Raw genomic sequence first — 15446 nt, 5'->3', positions numbered from 1 at the left:
GCCATGTGAGGAAACAGCAAGAAGGCAGCCAGGAAGAGTGCTCTCACCAGAAACCAAATCTGCTGGACCTTGATCTAAGACTTCTAGCTTCCAGAACTGTGAGAAAATAAAATTCTGTTGTTTAATCCACCCAGTCTGTGGTATTTTGGATTGGCAGCCCAAGCTGACTAAGACAGTGGAATTAGCACCATCCCTGTGTTTCCTGAGATAAAGAACTGTCAGGATCTTAAATACAGTACTCATTGCTGTGACTTTTCACTAACAAGAGGACCCCAGATTGAAAGCTGTTTGCCTTGTTCTTTAGAATATTCACAGAGTCGGGAAAAGGAAGGCCAATATTGGGAAAATAACCATACGCAAACTTTAGATACAGCAACTTTATAGACATGTGCAAATGTGTATGTAGTTGTGTATGTATGTATGTAATATACATTGATGAATACTCCTGGTGGTTAAAAACAAGGGTTTGGGGAACATGGTTGCCTGTCTGAATTATGGCCTTGCTACTTCCTAGCTGTGTGTCTATAGGAAAACTACTTAAACTCTCTGAGCTTCAAGATCTTTATCACTAAAATGGAGACAATAACAGTATCTCTCTCACACTATTGTTACGAGGATTAAATGAGTCAATACACGTTAAGCTTTTAGAACACCGACTGGTGGTAAGAGCTTCACAAGTGTTCATTTTACCATTACACACACCCACACAGACTCAGACAAACTGACAGAGTTTTTACAAAAATATGGAAAATAAAAAAAGGACAAAAATCTAAAGCAGAGCATTTCTATACTCTTTGCACCCACTTCACATAGCCCATACAATTTCCCTACTCTACCAGACCCTCCAAAAAATTAAACTCTGTGGTTAATCTCTAAAATCTCATAATTACTTTCACATTATGGCCACTTGTACCTGGAAAAGACTAGAGAAATAATTAGGACATGGAACAAGAGATTCCATAAGAACAAGGCTGCAAAAAAAGGGAATTATATAGTAGGTTGAGATTAGAGGGTTAAGAAAATGCTAGGTGTAATCAATTTACAACTACATAAAAATAAAAAGAGTTCTATGTAAATTGTCTATCATTTTCATACTACTGGTACTATTATTCAGAAGAAAATAATTTCCCCAAATCACAACTGATTCAAGCATAAATGACTTTTTGTTTTCACATTTATGTTCTTCAGGGCAGATATTAGATTCCAAGAAAAAGTAATTGTGACAAGAGTCTACAGAGACACTTTTTTAAAACAATCAAAATTTTTCCTGTTTTCTCTCATCAAAGTCAAACCCAACCTCCTGTTTTGCCATTTAGGATTCACCTTTGCAAGGTTAACTCTGATTGAAGGTGCCAAATTTTCTCTCAGAGGAAATTTTTTTCTCAATAGAAATTCAACTCCCATAATAAATGTAACAGTGGGATCATTTCACCATGGGAAGGGGACAAATTCATCTAACAGTGGGCAAGATAAAGCATATTCAACTGATTTGCTGTGTGCTGGGAGTGGTAACATTCAAAACAGCCTGTTCCTATTATTTTCATCAATTTTAGAGGAATCTTTAATCTGGGTTATTTTTCACACACTTGGTCATCAACTCAGAAGACTGATTTTGTTTTCAGAAGACTGATTTTGTTTACAGAGAGCTTTTGATGGCCAGTAAATTTTATATGCTTTCTTTGTAAGAATTTAAAGATTTTATTTATAACCACTAAATTATATGTCATCAGTCCCTCTCAATTTTACAAGTGATTTGAGTGTGATGTAAAATTTAGAAACTATCAATTTGACCAACTGTGTACCAGCTGTGATTGAATAAGGCACCAAGCAGTATAATATGTGACAGACTCTTTCCAAGTAATATTAAGTGAAGAAAAAGAACAATTCCCCAAATATTTAACAGACTCAGCCACTGCCAGTAATTCTTGGGAATTCCTTTTGTTCCTGATAATTGATCTGATTTCACTGTTGATGTGAAAATCTCAGTAAAACCCATGGAGAGTGTGTGATTAGAGAGACTAGAGAATAATTTATTCTTTTTTCTCTTATAAAAGCACCAATTTACAAAATATACTTTTTGGTAGCTTAAAATAATAATAAACAAAATAGTTAACTGACAAAATAACAGCAAAAAGCAATTAAAAGGAATCTGGAGACAACTGGAAATCTATTTATTGAGAAGCTTGGGCATGTCAGCACCCAAGTGGCTAATAATGTAACATTTTATCTGGCTCGTTACTTTTAACACGTTTTGTGTGTTTTCTCTATTTCCATATACTTTTTTCCCAAATATAATTTCAAAAATTAGGAGTTATCTGCCTGTGGAAGTTCCAAATTCATTTAAGTTAAGAGAGCAATGAGGGTTTGTTTTAATTATTTTATACCTGAAATAATAAGACCACTTCAGCTAATTAACTATTCCAGCTTGGATTTGGCCAGCACTAATGTTTAATTTACCTAAGTAAATATTTGCTAACTGACAATTACTCATCATTAATGGTTTTACAAATATTACTATTTAGTAGATATTGATCTTATGAAAATATTTTAAGGGGAAGCCAGCCGGAGCAGCTAGGCAATTAATGGGAATGTTAACCCTGGGGAGACATTTCCATGCACTGCATCATTTCTATTGCTCTGTACGTGAAGCCCTAGCCATGTTGTCTTAAGCAGAGGCATGGTATAAGGACCCAGAGATAAACCTGAACACAGGGTAATTAAACAAAGTACTACTCAGGTAGGCAACCTTCTGTTGTTAGTGAGCCTTAACATCCAGATGGTTAATATTTGTCAAAAGGTAAAAAGTATTCTTGTTGAAAACAATGGTTTCCCCCAATCTATAACATAGCGCCTTATGAGATCTGATGCTTGCAAGTAGGTTCTGCTGACAGTAGATGTCCAAAGCCAGAGACAAATTACACAGGCAATAGACTCTGAACCAATGAATACTGACAACACTGAGCATTTCCAAACTCCCCCATCTTTAGATATCATCCTGAAAAAATAAAACTCATAAACTATTCTTTTTCTCCTCTAGCATTCTACTAACTATCCTTAGTGTAAAATAATGGAATCCTAATTTATCAGACTACAAATCATGGTAACAACAAATTCTTATCTACCTGTGAATTGATGGATAATTCTTATTTATCTCCATATCCCTTTGTCTAAACCCATCCCTGTTTCTCTACACAAATCATCTTTTAGCAAATGAGTGGAAAGAGGATAAAATACTCCACATTAAATCAGCATCTGATTCACAGAATGAAAGTTTCTGACTTCAAGATGAGCAAGAGTAATGCCTTAAAAAGGTTGACCTAACTTTTTTTTTATTTATTAAAAGAAGCTTATCGTAGAGGGAAAGCACATATAATTTATGATTTTTCTCTGTAGAGCTACAGAACTTTAATCCATAGCTCATGAAAGGTTGTAAGAGTAGCCTGAAAATCATGCTGAGCTTAATTATACTTAATGTGAATTATTCAGAAGTGCAGAGAGAGACTAAAAATTTATTTCATACAAAGAAGCTTGACATTTTAATTGGTCCTTCAGAATAGAGACAAAACAATTTCCTCTCAAGAAAATTTACATCTTCCCTATCAGAGCAGGAGCCTCAGCCAAGCAGAACTTCATTAATAAGATTAATTATCACACCAGTGTCTGCTTCATGAGGTGTACGGCCCAGGTGAAAAGAGGAATACAAAATAATGACTGACATTTCTAACAGGATTGATTCAAGGAGGGAAAAAAAATGGCAGATTGAGCCACCATACCTTGGTCATTAGCCATTTTGTCAGGGTGTTCCACTAGGGGGAGAAAAGAAATAATATTATTAGACTTTGACAGTTTCCATCAAGAAAGCTGACATTTCAAATCAACAGTTTCATTAGCAAGTTCTCATATCAAGGCCAATGCCCTATTGAAATAAAATTGATAAGCAATCAAGGTTAATGTGATTATTTCTGTTAAATAACTAGTCAGAGGGAAAACAATGGAAAATAATGTTTTCACTGTATCAACGTGTTCTAAAAATATACATTTGTCACATTCCTCTAGACATAAACTCAGAATGATAATCATGCAAATTTAATTAAAAATACAATTAACAGTAAAAAACGCATGTTATCACCCATATATTTTAAAGAAGTTAAGGAAGCTATTTTCTTGTATTGATTTCTTTTTCAACAAAAGAACTTAACCAATTCTCACATGGATAGGGTAAAATAATAAAATATCATAAATATGGTTTAATCTAAATGGTTTGATAAATTTTTAGACCTTGTAAAGAGAAGTCTTGAGTTGTTCTCAACTTCAGATGAGTTATGAATAATATTCTTGAAAATGACATTTAAATTTAGAAATATCTCTAATTTTTTTTCGGCTTCTTTTCTCTTAACCAAGTATAACTATATGTGAGGTAAATCTCTAGTATCGTTGCTTTTCTAGAAATTGTGATATGACATTTTGACCAATGTAGATCTTTGTAAATCTTTATCAATCAGAATTATTTCACATATACTTGAATTTCTTTGAGCTGTGAATCTTCTGGGCTTATTTAACTCAATTGTAGTCAAACTTGACACATAGGCAACTACATTTGCTAGTTTGCTTCTTGTATATGTCTCAGTTAAACTCACTCAGAGAAAAATATAATAGTATCCCCTGGGTATCAACGTGTAACCTAGTCACTTCTCTCATTATGCATGGCAGTCTCACAGCAAATCCATTATCATTGTTTGAAAAATAAATTAAAGCAAATATCTTAGAAGTGGTGGTCCTTCCTTTTCTCAATGAAGAAACACAAATCAACGTCCAAGAGAATGTATAGAACTGAAATACTTAAATAATGATGCTGTTAACAAAAGCCCCTTCAGATGAACAAGGATTATTAATGTCACATCATAGAAGGACAGATTTCTAAACCAGAGATCATTTACAATTTCTTTCATTTTATAATTGTATTTATTTATTTTTTTTCCCCCAAAGCTCCAGTAGATAGTTGTATGTTATAGTTGCACATCCTTCTAGTTGCTGTATGTGGGACGCGGCCTCAGCATGGCCAGAGAAGCAGTACGTCTGTGCGCGCCCGGGATCCAAACCCGGGCCGCCAACAGTGCAGTGCATGCACTTAACCGCTAAGCCGCGGGGCCGGCCCTCTTTCATTTTAAAATAACATGTAACATATTCTATGGAAAGGATAAACTAGGAAAAGTATCTTAATAAATAGTTAACTTTGAATTCTGAATCATTTTTTAAAAAATGGTATACACAAGAGTGCTTATTATATTAAGATTCCTCAAGCTTTAAATTTTATAAATGTCTTGGTATCTCCTCAAGATTTAACAAACATTTTTCAATTCACCAGGTCATTTAATCTAATCTTTTCTAATCGAATCACCGTAATTTAATTTTTATCTTGAGTTCCCCTCTCATTTTCATTAAAGAGTAATGACTTCTCAAAATACATTTTATTATAGTATTAGGAGGTTGTTGATGAAAAGGGCTTTTAATAGGCAATTGCATTATCTGTAGTTTATAGACAGGCATAGGATTCTAATGTAGCTTTTAAGGAAGGACATTATGTTGCAGGTAGTGCCACACCAGGTCTCCAGTAAGAATAAGGAAGAATACGTCAGGATCATATGTGACCACACAATCCAGGAAGGGTAAAAGTTTGGAAGCTAGAACAGGACATACTTGAGAAAACACCTCAATCAGCATTTCATATTTAGGGAAGAACTGTTTGGAATGATAGCAAAAAAAGAAAAGAAAACCAACCCCATCTCATTTCCATTCTTCATCTCTCTCTTTGTATTTAATTATATATATGCATTATCTGCCGTCTAAGAAATTTTTCAAACAAGTGACAACCATATCTAATGGTGGACAATCTCATCCTCATTGTTTTCTGGATTTATTTTACTGTTAGCAAATCTGGACTGACTATAACGTAAGAAATTTTGAATGTCTCAAGAAAGATTATCTACTAAAGAGTATTTCCCAACAGGGGCCAAATATATTCCAATAGTTATTTTTCATTAAAGACAAATAATGGCTTAAAAGTATTGCAATTTGTGCCTTGACTTGATAATTGCTCCTGCTTTTTGTCAAGAAAATCATGTATTTTGTCATAAAATAATTTGAAGACAAACTGCTTCGTATTCTGGCACAGAGCCTTCAGTTCTATATCCTTGGATAAGAGAGATGCATATTTCAGAATGATGATCAATGATGCCCAGAGCATAGACTGTACTCTACTGCTCTGTCACTGCTGAAGACTCTGCTTCTTTGTGTGTAGGAGGTGACTCCATTCTTCCACAGAAAACCTCTTTGGTCTGCTCCGTCGGGAGCATCCTTCCTCCCTATTACTTGACGGGCCAACATGGATAAGCTTACTTTACTGAACAACCCATGTGATGGGCAGATATAAACATGGCTCTTATACATCTTCCAAGGGCTCCTCAGTGTGTGGGTATCATAATAGGGAGGATTTGGGTATTTGCAGAGTCCTATATGGTCAGAGAATCAAGTTCAGGACTCTTTTAATTAACATTCCAAAGAAATAATCAGATACATTACATATATGCATGTACACAGGGTATAGTAATTTAATCCTTTTTAAATTATAAATGTCCTTTTAATTAACCAGTGTTATTGATTGAGTTTCCTGTACCTTTCTGGCTGGTGGCTAAAACCATAATGATAAAAACTCTAGTCTCCAGTAGAAAATGCTTCTATCTTTGCAAAGACTCAATATGAAAGAATAAAGCTTGTGGACACCTGCCTGGGGCATGATTTGCAATGAAACACTTGCACATTACCCAGTAGACTGCTGTGAGTTTCCTCAGCTTTAGGACAACATGTAAGCCTTTCCCTCTGTCAAACAAAGTTACACTCTGATGAACAGAGGCCTTATGTTTTGAAGCAGCTTTGGAAACTGAAAATATTAAACCAGAGAGCAATAGAATCATTTAATGTCTTTAGTGTAGATTTGGTTCATTGTGGCTTCAAATCTCTTACGATGAGTAATTTACTTACCTTTAAACATTTGTCATCGTAAGTGACATGTAAGATGTGCCCATGTACAATATTAGTTATTGATAAAGATCAGAAATATCAATATTTCTGAATAATTTAAAAAGTACTCAGGATATCTGAAACTTATTTTACCATATAAGCAAGATTTTTTTTAAAAGCCTATTTGATTGTTAATCAAGCGTGACATACTTGGGGTAGATAATATTAAACATTCAAACCAGGATATTAGAAATAACTCTTGTGGACTATTATGACATATAACAAATTGCTGAATTTGTTCTTAGTTCTAAACATTATTTCATAGATGAGTTTAGGGCACTTAGGGTAAACGGTACCAAATGAGTAATGGAGTTCATTAAACAATCTGCAGGTCGATTACCAATGTGGGCTTGTAAATCCTATGATAACTCATCACTCTGCTGCTTCATGCATTTAGATGCCTGAAGTCATCTTAAACCCTCCCTGAGATCTCTAGTTGGTATGTGTCGTGAGCATGAAATTAATTTGGCACTTGTCTATAGATAAAGATGAAGTATTGTAAAACATCATCTAGTTACATTTCATGTTTCCACAAAATGAACCAGTTTCCTTTCGATTGCTCCTAAAAACCTGGGGAGACAAAGATTAGCTTATTTCCTCCTGCCTTCCTCCCAACTTCTACTATGCGTTGAGAACTGTCATGCCTGCATAGGCTGAATGCTTGTTTGTGTGTTCTTGGAAAACTTGCAGATTAGCTGTTACCAAATCCAGCTTTTGAATAGCTCACTCACCAGAATTCAAAAGTTCACTATTTATTAGGGTACCTTTCCTAGGAGAATTGAGAAATAGACTGTACAGTTATTCTAAGATCCTTCTGCGTGAAAACGTCAATTGGACACGTGTTTCTAATTTTTTTTTCTAGTTTTTTGCCATCATGTATTATCAAGTTTTCAGCCAGATATATAGGCATAGGCACAGATCTAAGAGTTAAGTACCCTTCTTTAGAACCATACACATCATGCCTTAAATATACATCTTTAAATATCAGCTATGGAACATTCGAATTATTCTCAACTGCTAAATAATAGAGGCTCTTGAAACCATCAGAAAAATAATACTGCATTCTAAAATAGAAAGGATTATGTGAAGATTATTTTGATGTAGTCTTGGGCCTTAGTATTCTTCTGTGTGAACATATAACAATCTTTAAATTGAGTAGCAATTTTTATTTTTGTAAGCATGTGGAGTTTTCATCTAGTAATCATACTGCAAGATTTTTTTCATTGTTGCTACCCTGGGTCCTTAAAATAAACGCACTCATTTTGTTTGAGATTTTCTTTCTTGCCATATCAAAATTTCCTTTAATATAAAGCAATAGTTCTGGAAAGAAAATATTTACAGTTGGCAATAGTATGTCATTCACATAATTCAATGCTTTTTAATTTTTATTCCCCTACATAAAGTGGTTAAAAGATTTCATTATATTTTGAATAGAATCAATATACATGAAATCAATACAAAATTCCAAAAGGATTATAAATGAAAAAAAGTCAAGTTAAATATGTCTGCCTTTTGCTGATGGCAGAAAATGTGATAACACAATAGATCTTTCTTTGACATTCTGGCTTTCAGCATAAAAAGGTATATTTCAATTAATGAAATAATTTTTTTTAATTTCTTCCAGGTTTTTTGAGAAGTAATTGACATACATCACTTTTTAAGTTTAAGGTGTACAGCATGATGGTTTGATTTACATATATTGTGAAATGATTACCACCATAGGTTTAGTTAACATTCATCATCTTATATAGACACATTAAAAAGAAAAGAAAAAAAGTTCTCCTTTTAATGAGAACTCTTAGGATCTACTGTGTTAACAACTTTTCTACATATCATACAGCAGGATACAACTATAGTCATCATGTGGTATATTGTATCCCTAGAACTTATTTATCTCATAACTGGAAGTTTGTACTTTTTGACCACCTTCCTCCAACTCCCCCCTCTTCACGTGCCATCTCTGGTAACCACAAATCTGATCTCTTCTTCTATGAGTTCAGTGTGTGTGTGTGTGTGTGTGTGTGGTTTTTTTTTTTTTAGATTCTACATATAAGTGAGATCATACAGCACTTGCCTTTCTCTGTCTGACTTATTTTACTTAGCATAATGCCTTCAAGATCCATCTGTATCGTCAAAAATGGTAGGATTTTCTTGATTTTTATGGCTGAATAATATTCCATTGTATATGCATACACTACAACTTCTTTATCCATTCATCCATTGATGGACACTTAGGTTGTTTCCATGTCTTGGTTATTGTAAATAATGCTGCTATGAAAATGGGGTTGCAGATGTCTCATTGAGTTAGTGTTCTCATTTCCTTTGGATATATTCCCAGAAATGGAATTGCTGGATCATATGGTAGTTCTATGTTTAATTTTTTGAGGAACCTCCATATTGTTTTCCATAGTGGCTGCACCAATTTACAATCCCACCAACAGTGCACAAGGGTTTCCTTTTCTCTACATCCACATCAGCATTTGTTATCGCTTGTCTTTTTGATGATAGCCATTCTAACAGTCATGAGGTGATATTTCAATGTGGTTTTAATTTACATTTTAATGTATTTTGAATGTCCACTGTAGTCATATTGCCAACAGAGATGATGTAGGGCAATTTTTAATACAGACTCTAAAACTATTCTATAATAATCCCGTAGGAAAAGAAAGGCAATAATAGGAAATGATTCAAACCTTTTTGAGTCCTGAAGAGGATGGGATCAGATAGGGGCCCCACTCCTTTGGCATTTCGTGCTTGAATGCGAAAGTAATACATAGTGTCAAGGTTGAGATCCATGATCTGATGAGTAAGCCGATCACCACTGATTGTTTCCATAATCCAGTCATCAATTGGTATGTTCTTGTCCAAGGTATAAAACAAGATGTAAGCTGCATAAATAAATGAATGCAACTTTGTTTAGTGTACTGACAGCTTGCTACACTTCTGCTTCCAAACATTCATGTTTCCCAAATATAATTTGCAATGATTATTACATGTCTACAATCTATAAACTACAGTATTCAGTTAGGCAAGTAATGACTTTTATTGTGTATTGCAAGAATTAGATAAATAATTGTTTCAATTTACAGAACCTGAAAATGGAATAAGCCACTGGAAACAAAAATATGTGCCATATTTAAAAATGTGAGTTTTCTGCTGCTTATAAATCCTGATTATTGGCTTGCTCTAATATATAAGCATGATGAAAAATGTAATACATAGATAACAAATCTGTATAATTTTCACTGTAGTCAAATAATGAAAATAAACAATATTTATTTTGGCTTGTGTTTAAATAATAAAAATACATTGAAAAATATAAAATGCTGTACATGTTTAAAGTGCTATAAAAATAAACCATCATATGTTGTAATAACTCTGTGAGGTTGGCAGGGGCACTGTTTCTCTCCTTTCACAGATGATGGAGCTGAGGATGACCCAGGCTAGCTGGTAAAAAGGCTACGATAATATCTTCTACTGCCATACTAAAAATCCAGTGTTATGTCCCCTCATCCATCCCACCTAGGCAAAAAAAAAAAAAAGGGAAGAAAGAAAAAGAAAAAGTATTTCTAGATAAATGTAGATTACCTAGTTAATATCTCAAATATTAATAATCTATCATTTGATAGTATCATTTACCCTGTGTTAGGGGATATGTTACTTGAATGCTGGTAGTGTACTCATTGGTGATAGTCTAATATGCACCCAAACAAATCCAGGCAGCCCTGTAAAATATTCACATTCTAATATTATATTTAACCAATATGTAAGCTAGCTTTTATTTAAAAGCATTAATTCATGATTTTATATTACACTATCAGATGAAACAGTAAGAGCTCATCGTAGGTGTCTTTGTTACATAAATGTGGTACCAGCCTCCATTTCTGTCAAAATTCTCCAATGATATTTGCAAAAGATAGCCCACAAATGTCCCTAGTTCTATTCTTATGCATTGAATACATCCTTTGTAAATCATATTTTTAAAAACAATTGTCTTCTTTTGATTCACCCATTCTTTCCTTTTGAGTCCTGCTGGCCCCATCTCGACGGGGGACCCTCAAACACAGATCTTTCAATGGTTATGTCAGAGGGTTCTCTAACTCAGATTCACTTCCCTCCCAAATTAATTATGCACACTATCTACATCTCAGCACAAACCCTTACTCCAGGAAGACTTGTCTCCACACTATGCTTATTTCTACCTCCGTCTTATTCCTCACACCACTCCACCTTTCCTCACTTTCTCTAGCCAAATCCTACCCATCCATCAAGGTCTAGTTTAAGCTACATCTAACATATGAAACCTTTCTCCATAGAAGGCTCTCCTCTCTGTAAACTTTGTAATACACTTCAATAAAGTGTAAGAGCATTTATATGATTTCATATCATTTGTCACTTAATCCTATAGTGACTTATAGAATTACGCCTGGGTTTGGAGGATGTATTCTAGACAATGGACCCAATATTTCTTCCTTGAGATTCTGTAGGATTAAGCAATGTTGCAAACTTCAACATCCAGTGGTCCATTTCTCTGAAATTCAGATCAGTGCTGAAAACTTGCCTCTATTGTGCTTTGGCTTTCACCTTTTCCCGAGTTTGGTGTTTCCCAGATCTACCTAATCATAAGAACTACCTGGGGGCTGTGTACAAGTTACAAAATATAGACCCCAAGAAAGGGCATTTTGATTTAATATTTATGGCAAATAGAGTCTTTGCTGGCCCCATTATCCCCACCTCCTGGTAGTGACACCTTTGGGTAATCCTTTCTGTCTGAGTGTAGATGGGATCTAAGCCTTGATTTTTACCAATAGAACGCAGCAAATATGATGGACTGTCACTTCCAGGATTATGTTAAACGACATTATAACTTCTGTCTTCCTAGCAGACTCTACAGACTCTCTCCTTTGTTGGCTTTGATGAAATAAGCTGCCAGATGGAGAGGATCATGTGGCAAGGAACTGAGGGTGGGCTCTGACCAACAGCCAGTAAGGAACTGAATCCTGCCAACAGTCACATAAGCTTTGAAGCAAATATTTCCCCAGTCAAGCCTCAGATGGGACATAACCTAAGCTAACAACTCGATTGTTGTCTTATAAATGGCCCTGAAGCAGAGGACCCAGCTGAGCTGTGCTTGGATTCCTGACCAACAGAAACAGCGAGATAAATGTGTATTGCTTGAAGCTGTTAAGTTTCTGGTGATATTGTTACACAGTAATAGATAACACAATAGGCTAATGGTAATCGAGTAATCTGCACCCTAAATGATTTCTATGTTCAGGTAAGATCAGGAATCACTGCTTTGGTTGATATGTGGACTCTGTATATTTTTTGGCATTTGTTGAGATGTTGATGCTGCAGCTATGAATGTCTTAAGATGAGGAGAGCTCAGGAGAAGATAAAAGACTCACCAAGATGCAGAATTCCGCAAAACTTATAAAGGTTGTATTTGCATAACTTCTCCCTCTGGTTAATGTTAAAATTGGAAGGGTATAATTCAAAAGGGACTGTGAAATATCATTGGATAAAGGAGTTGTTTTGACTCATGGATGTCCATTCATTTATAATTCAGCCCCCAAGATCAACATCAATAAAATCTCCTAATATTCTTTCAGCCAGAGTGGTCTCCATTCTTGTCTCCAAAGAACCACATCTATTGAATAGAAGACCCTGGTACTGGTAATAATTTTTTAGCTTTTATTATGTGCATGTCTTATCTCTTCAAAAGAATAAAAACATTCCTTTAGTTCAGAAGCCATAGCTGATATTACTTTTTATTCTTCAAAAAGACTAATAAAGTAGTCTTCACATAATAGGTATTGAAACTCACTTATTGAATGAAATCCCCTAGCCTGTGAGCACATATGATTTACATTAATGACATGTAATGAAATTGTTCAAGTTTTCATGAGCTGTTGTAAGTGTATCATGAACCTGGAAGTTTGGAGAACTGTGCTCCTGTCCCAGGTCAATTACACTTATTCCTGATTTTCTTTATTTTCCAAGTGAGAATATAATATTTGCCTTCACTGTGCTTTTTCCTATGTAAAAAGTATTCAGTTAGGCATTTAAAAATGACAGTTCTGCCATTATGTAAATAAGGTTGAAGTTGCAAGCATCAAGTTTTGACAATTCCAAATCGTATATGGCAATTTCTTGATATCTATGAAGAAGCCTATCTCTTTTTTTGTAAATTTGAGAACTGAGAGGGAGAATAAAAACAGATCATATTGTTCGAAACTCTAAAAATTGGCCTTAGAGAAAGCATACAACTTCATTTGGATGTGTGAGTTTAGCGTGTTTGGAGGCTACTAACTCCATTATTAAAATCTTACCTTATAGATTTCCATATAACCACACAGGTTGGAACAAATTCATTTGTTTCTCACTACCTTTCTGTAGGTATACATTCATTTCTCTGTGTCCAAGTCTCTGATGTCTCCATCTTTTTTCTCTTACTTTTGTTCTACTTCATTCTTGTCTCTTACCACAACTGGCCAAACAATGAAGTATTATGTTCTATCATAGGTTGTAAGACCTTCTGGGATTGTTAATTTGCCTGGGCACTCCCACACTGGAGTCACATTCGTCTAAATACATACAAAATGTAACATCATACATCCGTCATTCTGAGTCTACTTATACGAATGGGTAGTTGTAATCCCAGAAGCGAAGTGTAGGTAGGACATATGTGTTTAGAACTCCTTGGATGGATATACATTTCAGAGGCATCAGTTTGCGTTCACTGAAGCCCAGTTTTAGTATAGACACTTTTTCATAGCAAGTAACAAAGGGAATAAAAAGATCTGCATTTGGGGAAGCAACACTCAAGGAACGGGTAGAAGAAATGTCTGCTAAAAAGACTGAGATGCTATAGCCTGGAAGTGGGAATAAAAGTGGTTAGGTGATTTTACAAAACTAAAGAGAGAAGAGAATTTCAAGAAAGAGGAATTGGACTAGAGTATCAAATGACACAGAAAAAGAGAGTATAACCTTTGCCATTAGATTGTATTGATAAGGAAACAACCTCTAATGGCTTAATTCCTCCCTCTATCTATGTTGGTCCTGATCTTAAATAATGTTGGATGCTGCATTTATTTATTTTAAATTTTATTTATTTATTTTTCCCCCAAAGCCCCAGTACATAGTTGTATGTCATAGCTGCACATCCTTCTAGTTGCTGTATGTGGGACGTGGCCTCCGCATGTGGCCTCCGCATGACCGGAGAAGCGGTGCGACGGTGCGCGCCCGGGATCCGAACCCGGGCCGCCAGCAGCCGATCGCGCGCACTTAACCGCTAAGCCACAGGGCCGGCCCTGCTGCATTTATTTAGATCAAAGTTTCACAATTCTGGTTATACATCAAAATCACCTGGGGAGCTTTTAAAAAATACCATGCTCAATTCCTCCTCAGATAAATTAAATCATAAATCAGTTGAGAATCACTGATTAAGTTGGAGCAAAACATAGTGTAATAGTTAAGAGTATGACCCTGAGTTTTAAATCCTAGCTCTGCTACTTGTTGATTATTTGACTTTGGGAAGTTATTTTCCTCAGAAGGCCCTTGTCTCTTCATTTCAAAATGGAATAAGAGGAATATACGACCACTTACAATACCAAAGTGCTTAGCAGAATGCCAAGCATATAATAAATGCTTAACTCGTTTTGAATAATTTTCTTCTGAAAATGTGAGTCCAAATTCCTAAACTGCCAGTATATGATCAAAGAATTTAGGTACCGGAATTACCCACATCTCCTCCTTTGTCCTCTTTTTTGTTTAAACTTTTTGATGTGTATATATTTACAAACTGATAATCTGGGTTCTATGCAAAGCACATTAGTAAAGCCTCTCCTAGAATGGATTTCAAATTGGAATAATAGTAATTTGTTTCAATGCTTACTGTGCATCAGGGACTTTTCTCAGCACTTTATTATAACAATTCTATAAAAGAGGTTCTATTACTATCCTTATTTTATAGATGAGAAAGTGAGACTCAAGGAGGTTAAATAATTTGCCCAGCCATCTCCCTCAGAAGCTTGGGTTCTTACCCACCCTGCTCTGCTGATGAATACAGGCCAGGACTTAGGAAAACAAAGAAATAAAGGTAGGATGGGAGCACTCCCTCCACGTAGGCACATAGGTGTCTTGCCACATTTTCCTTTGCACTTTGCATGAGAAACAGAGGGTAGAAAATATGGGCCCTCTGCCTAATGGTCTGGTATTTTGAATATTTTATCATCCTATTTTCTGGAAGTATTTTGATTGAAAGAATCTATGTATGGAACAGAAGTTGTCTTAAAGACTTGTGGGGGATCAGAACTGGCTACCCCAAAATGTGTCTCTTTTGCTTGATTATTTTTAAGGACAAAAGA

At 35.1% G+C, this 15446-nt stretch overlaps 1 protein-coding gene across 1 annotated transcript in view; it reads right to left on the bottom strand.

The window, feature by feature from the left end:
* The window catches only part of DCC (DCC netrin 1 receptor), a 1105377-nt gene that overhangs the window by 95472 nt on the left and 994459 nt on the right, over positions 1–15446 (bottom strand). Inside the window, exons 20-21 of the mRNA XM_087439250.1 lie at positions 9771–9965; positions 3774–3806 (exon numbers count right to left, since the gene is read on the bottom strand). Of these exons, the coding sequence (XP_087295376.1) occupies positions 3774–3806; positions 9771–9965 (228 nt within the window). The remainder of the gene's footprint in view (positions 1–3773; positions 3807–9770; positions 9966–15446) is intronic.

Source organism: Ceratotherium simum, chromosome 14, assembly GCF_057802395.1.
Source record: "Ceratotherium simum simum isolate JZ-2026a chromosome 14, ASM5780239v1, whole genome shotgun sequence".
Lineage (NCBI taxonomy): Eukaryota > Metazoa > Chordata > Mammalia > Perissodactyla > Rhinocerotidae > Ceratotherium > Ceratotherium simum.
The sequence above is the reverse complement of the archived record's forward strand: the minus strand, read 5'-3'. Positions and strand labels throughout refer to the sequence as shown.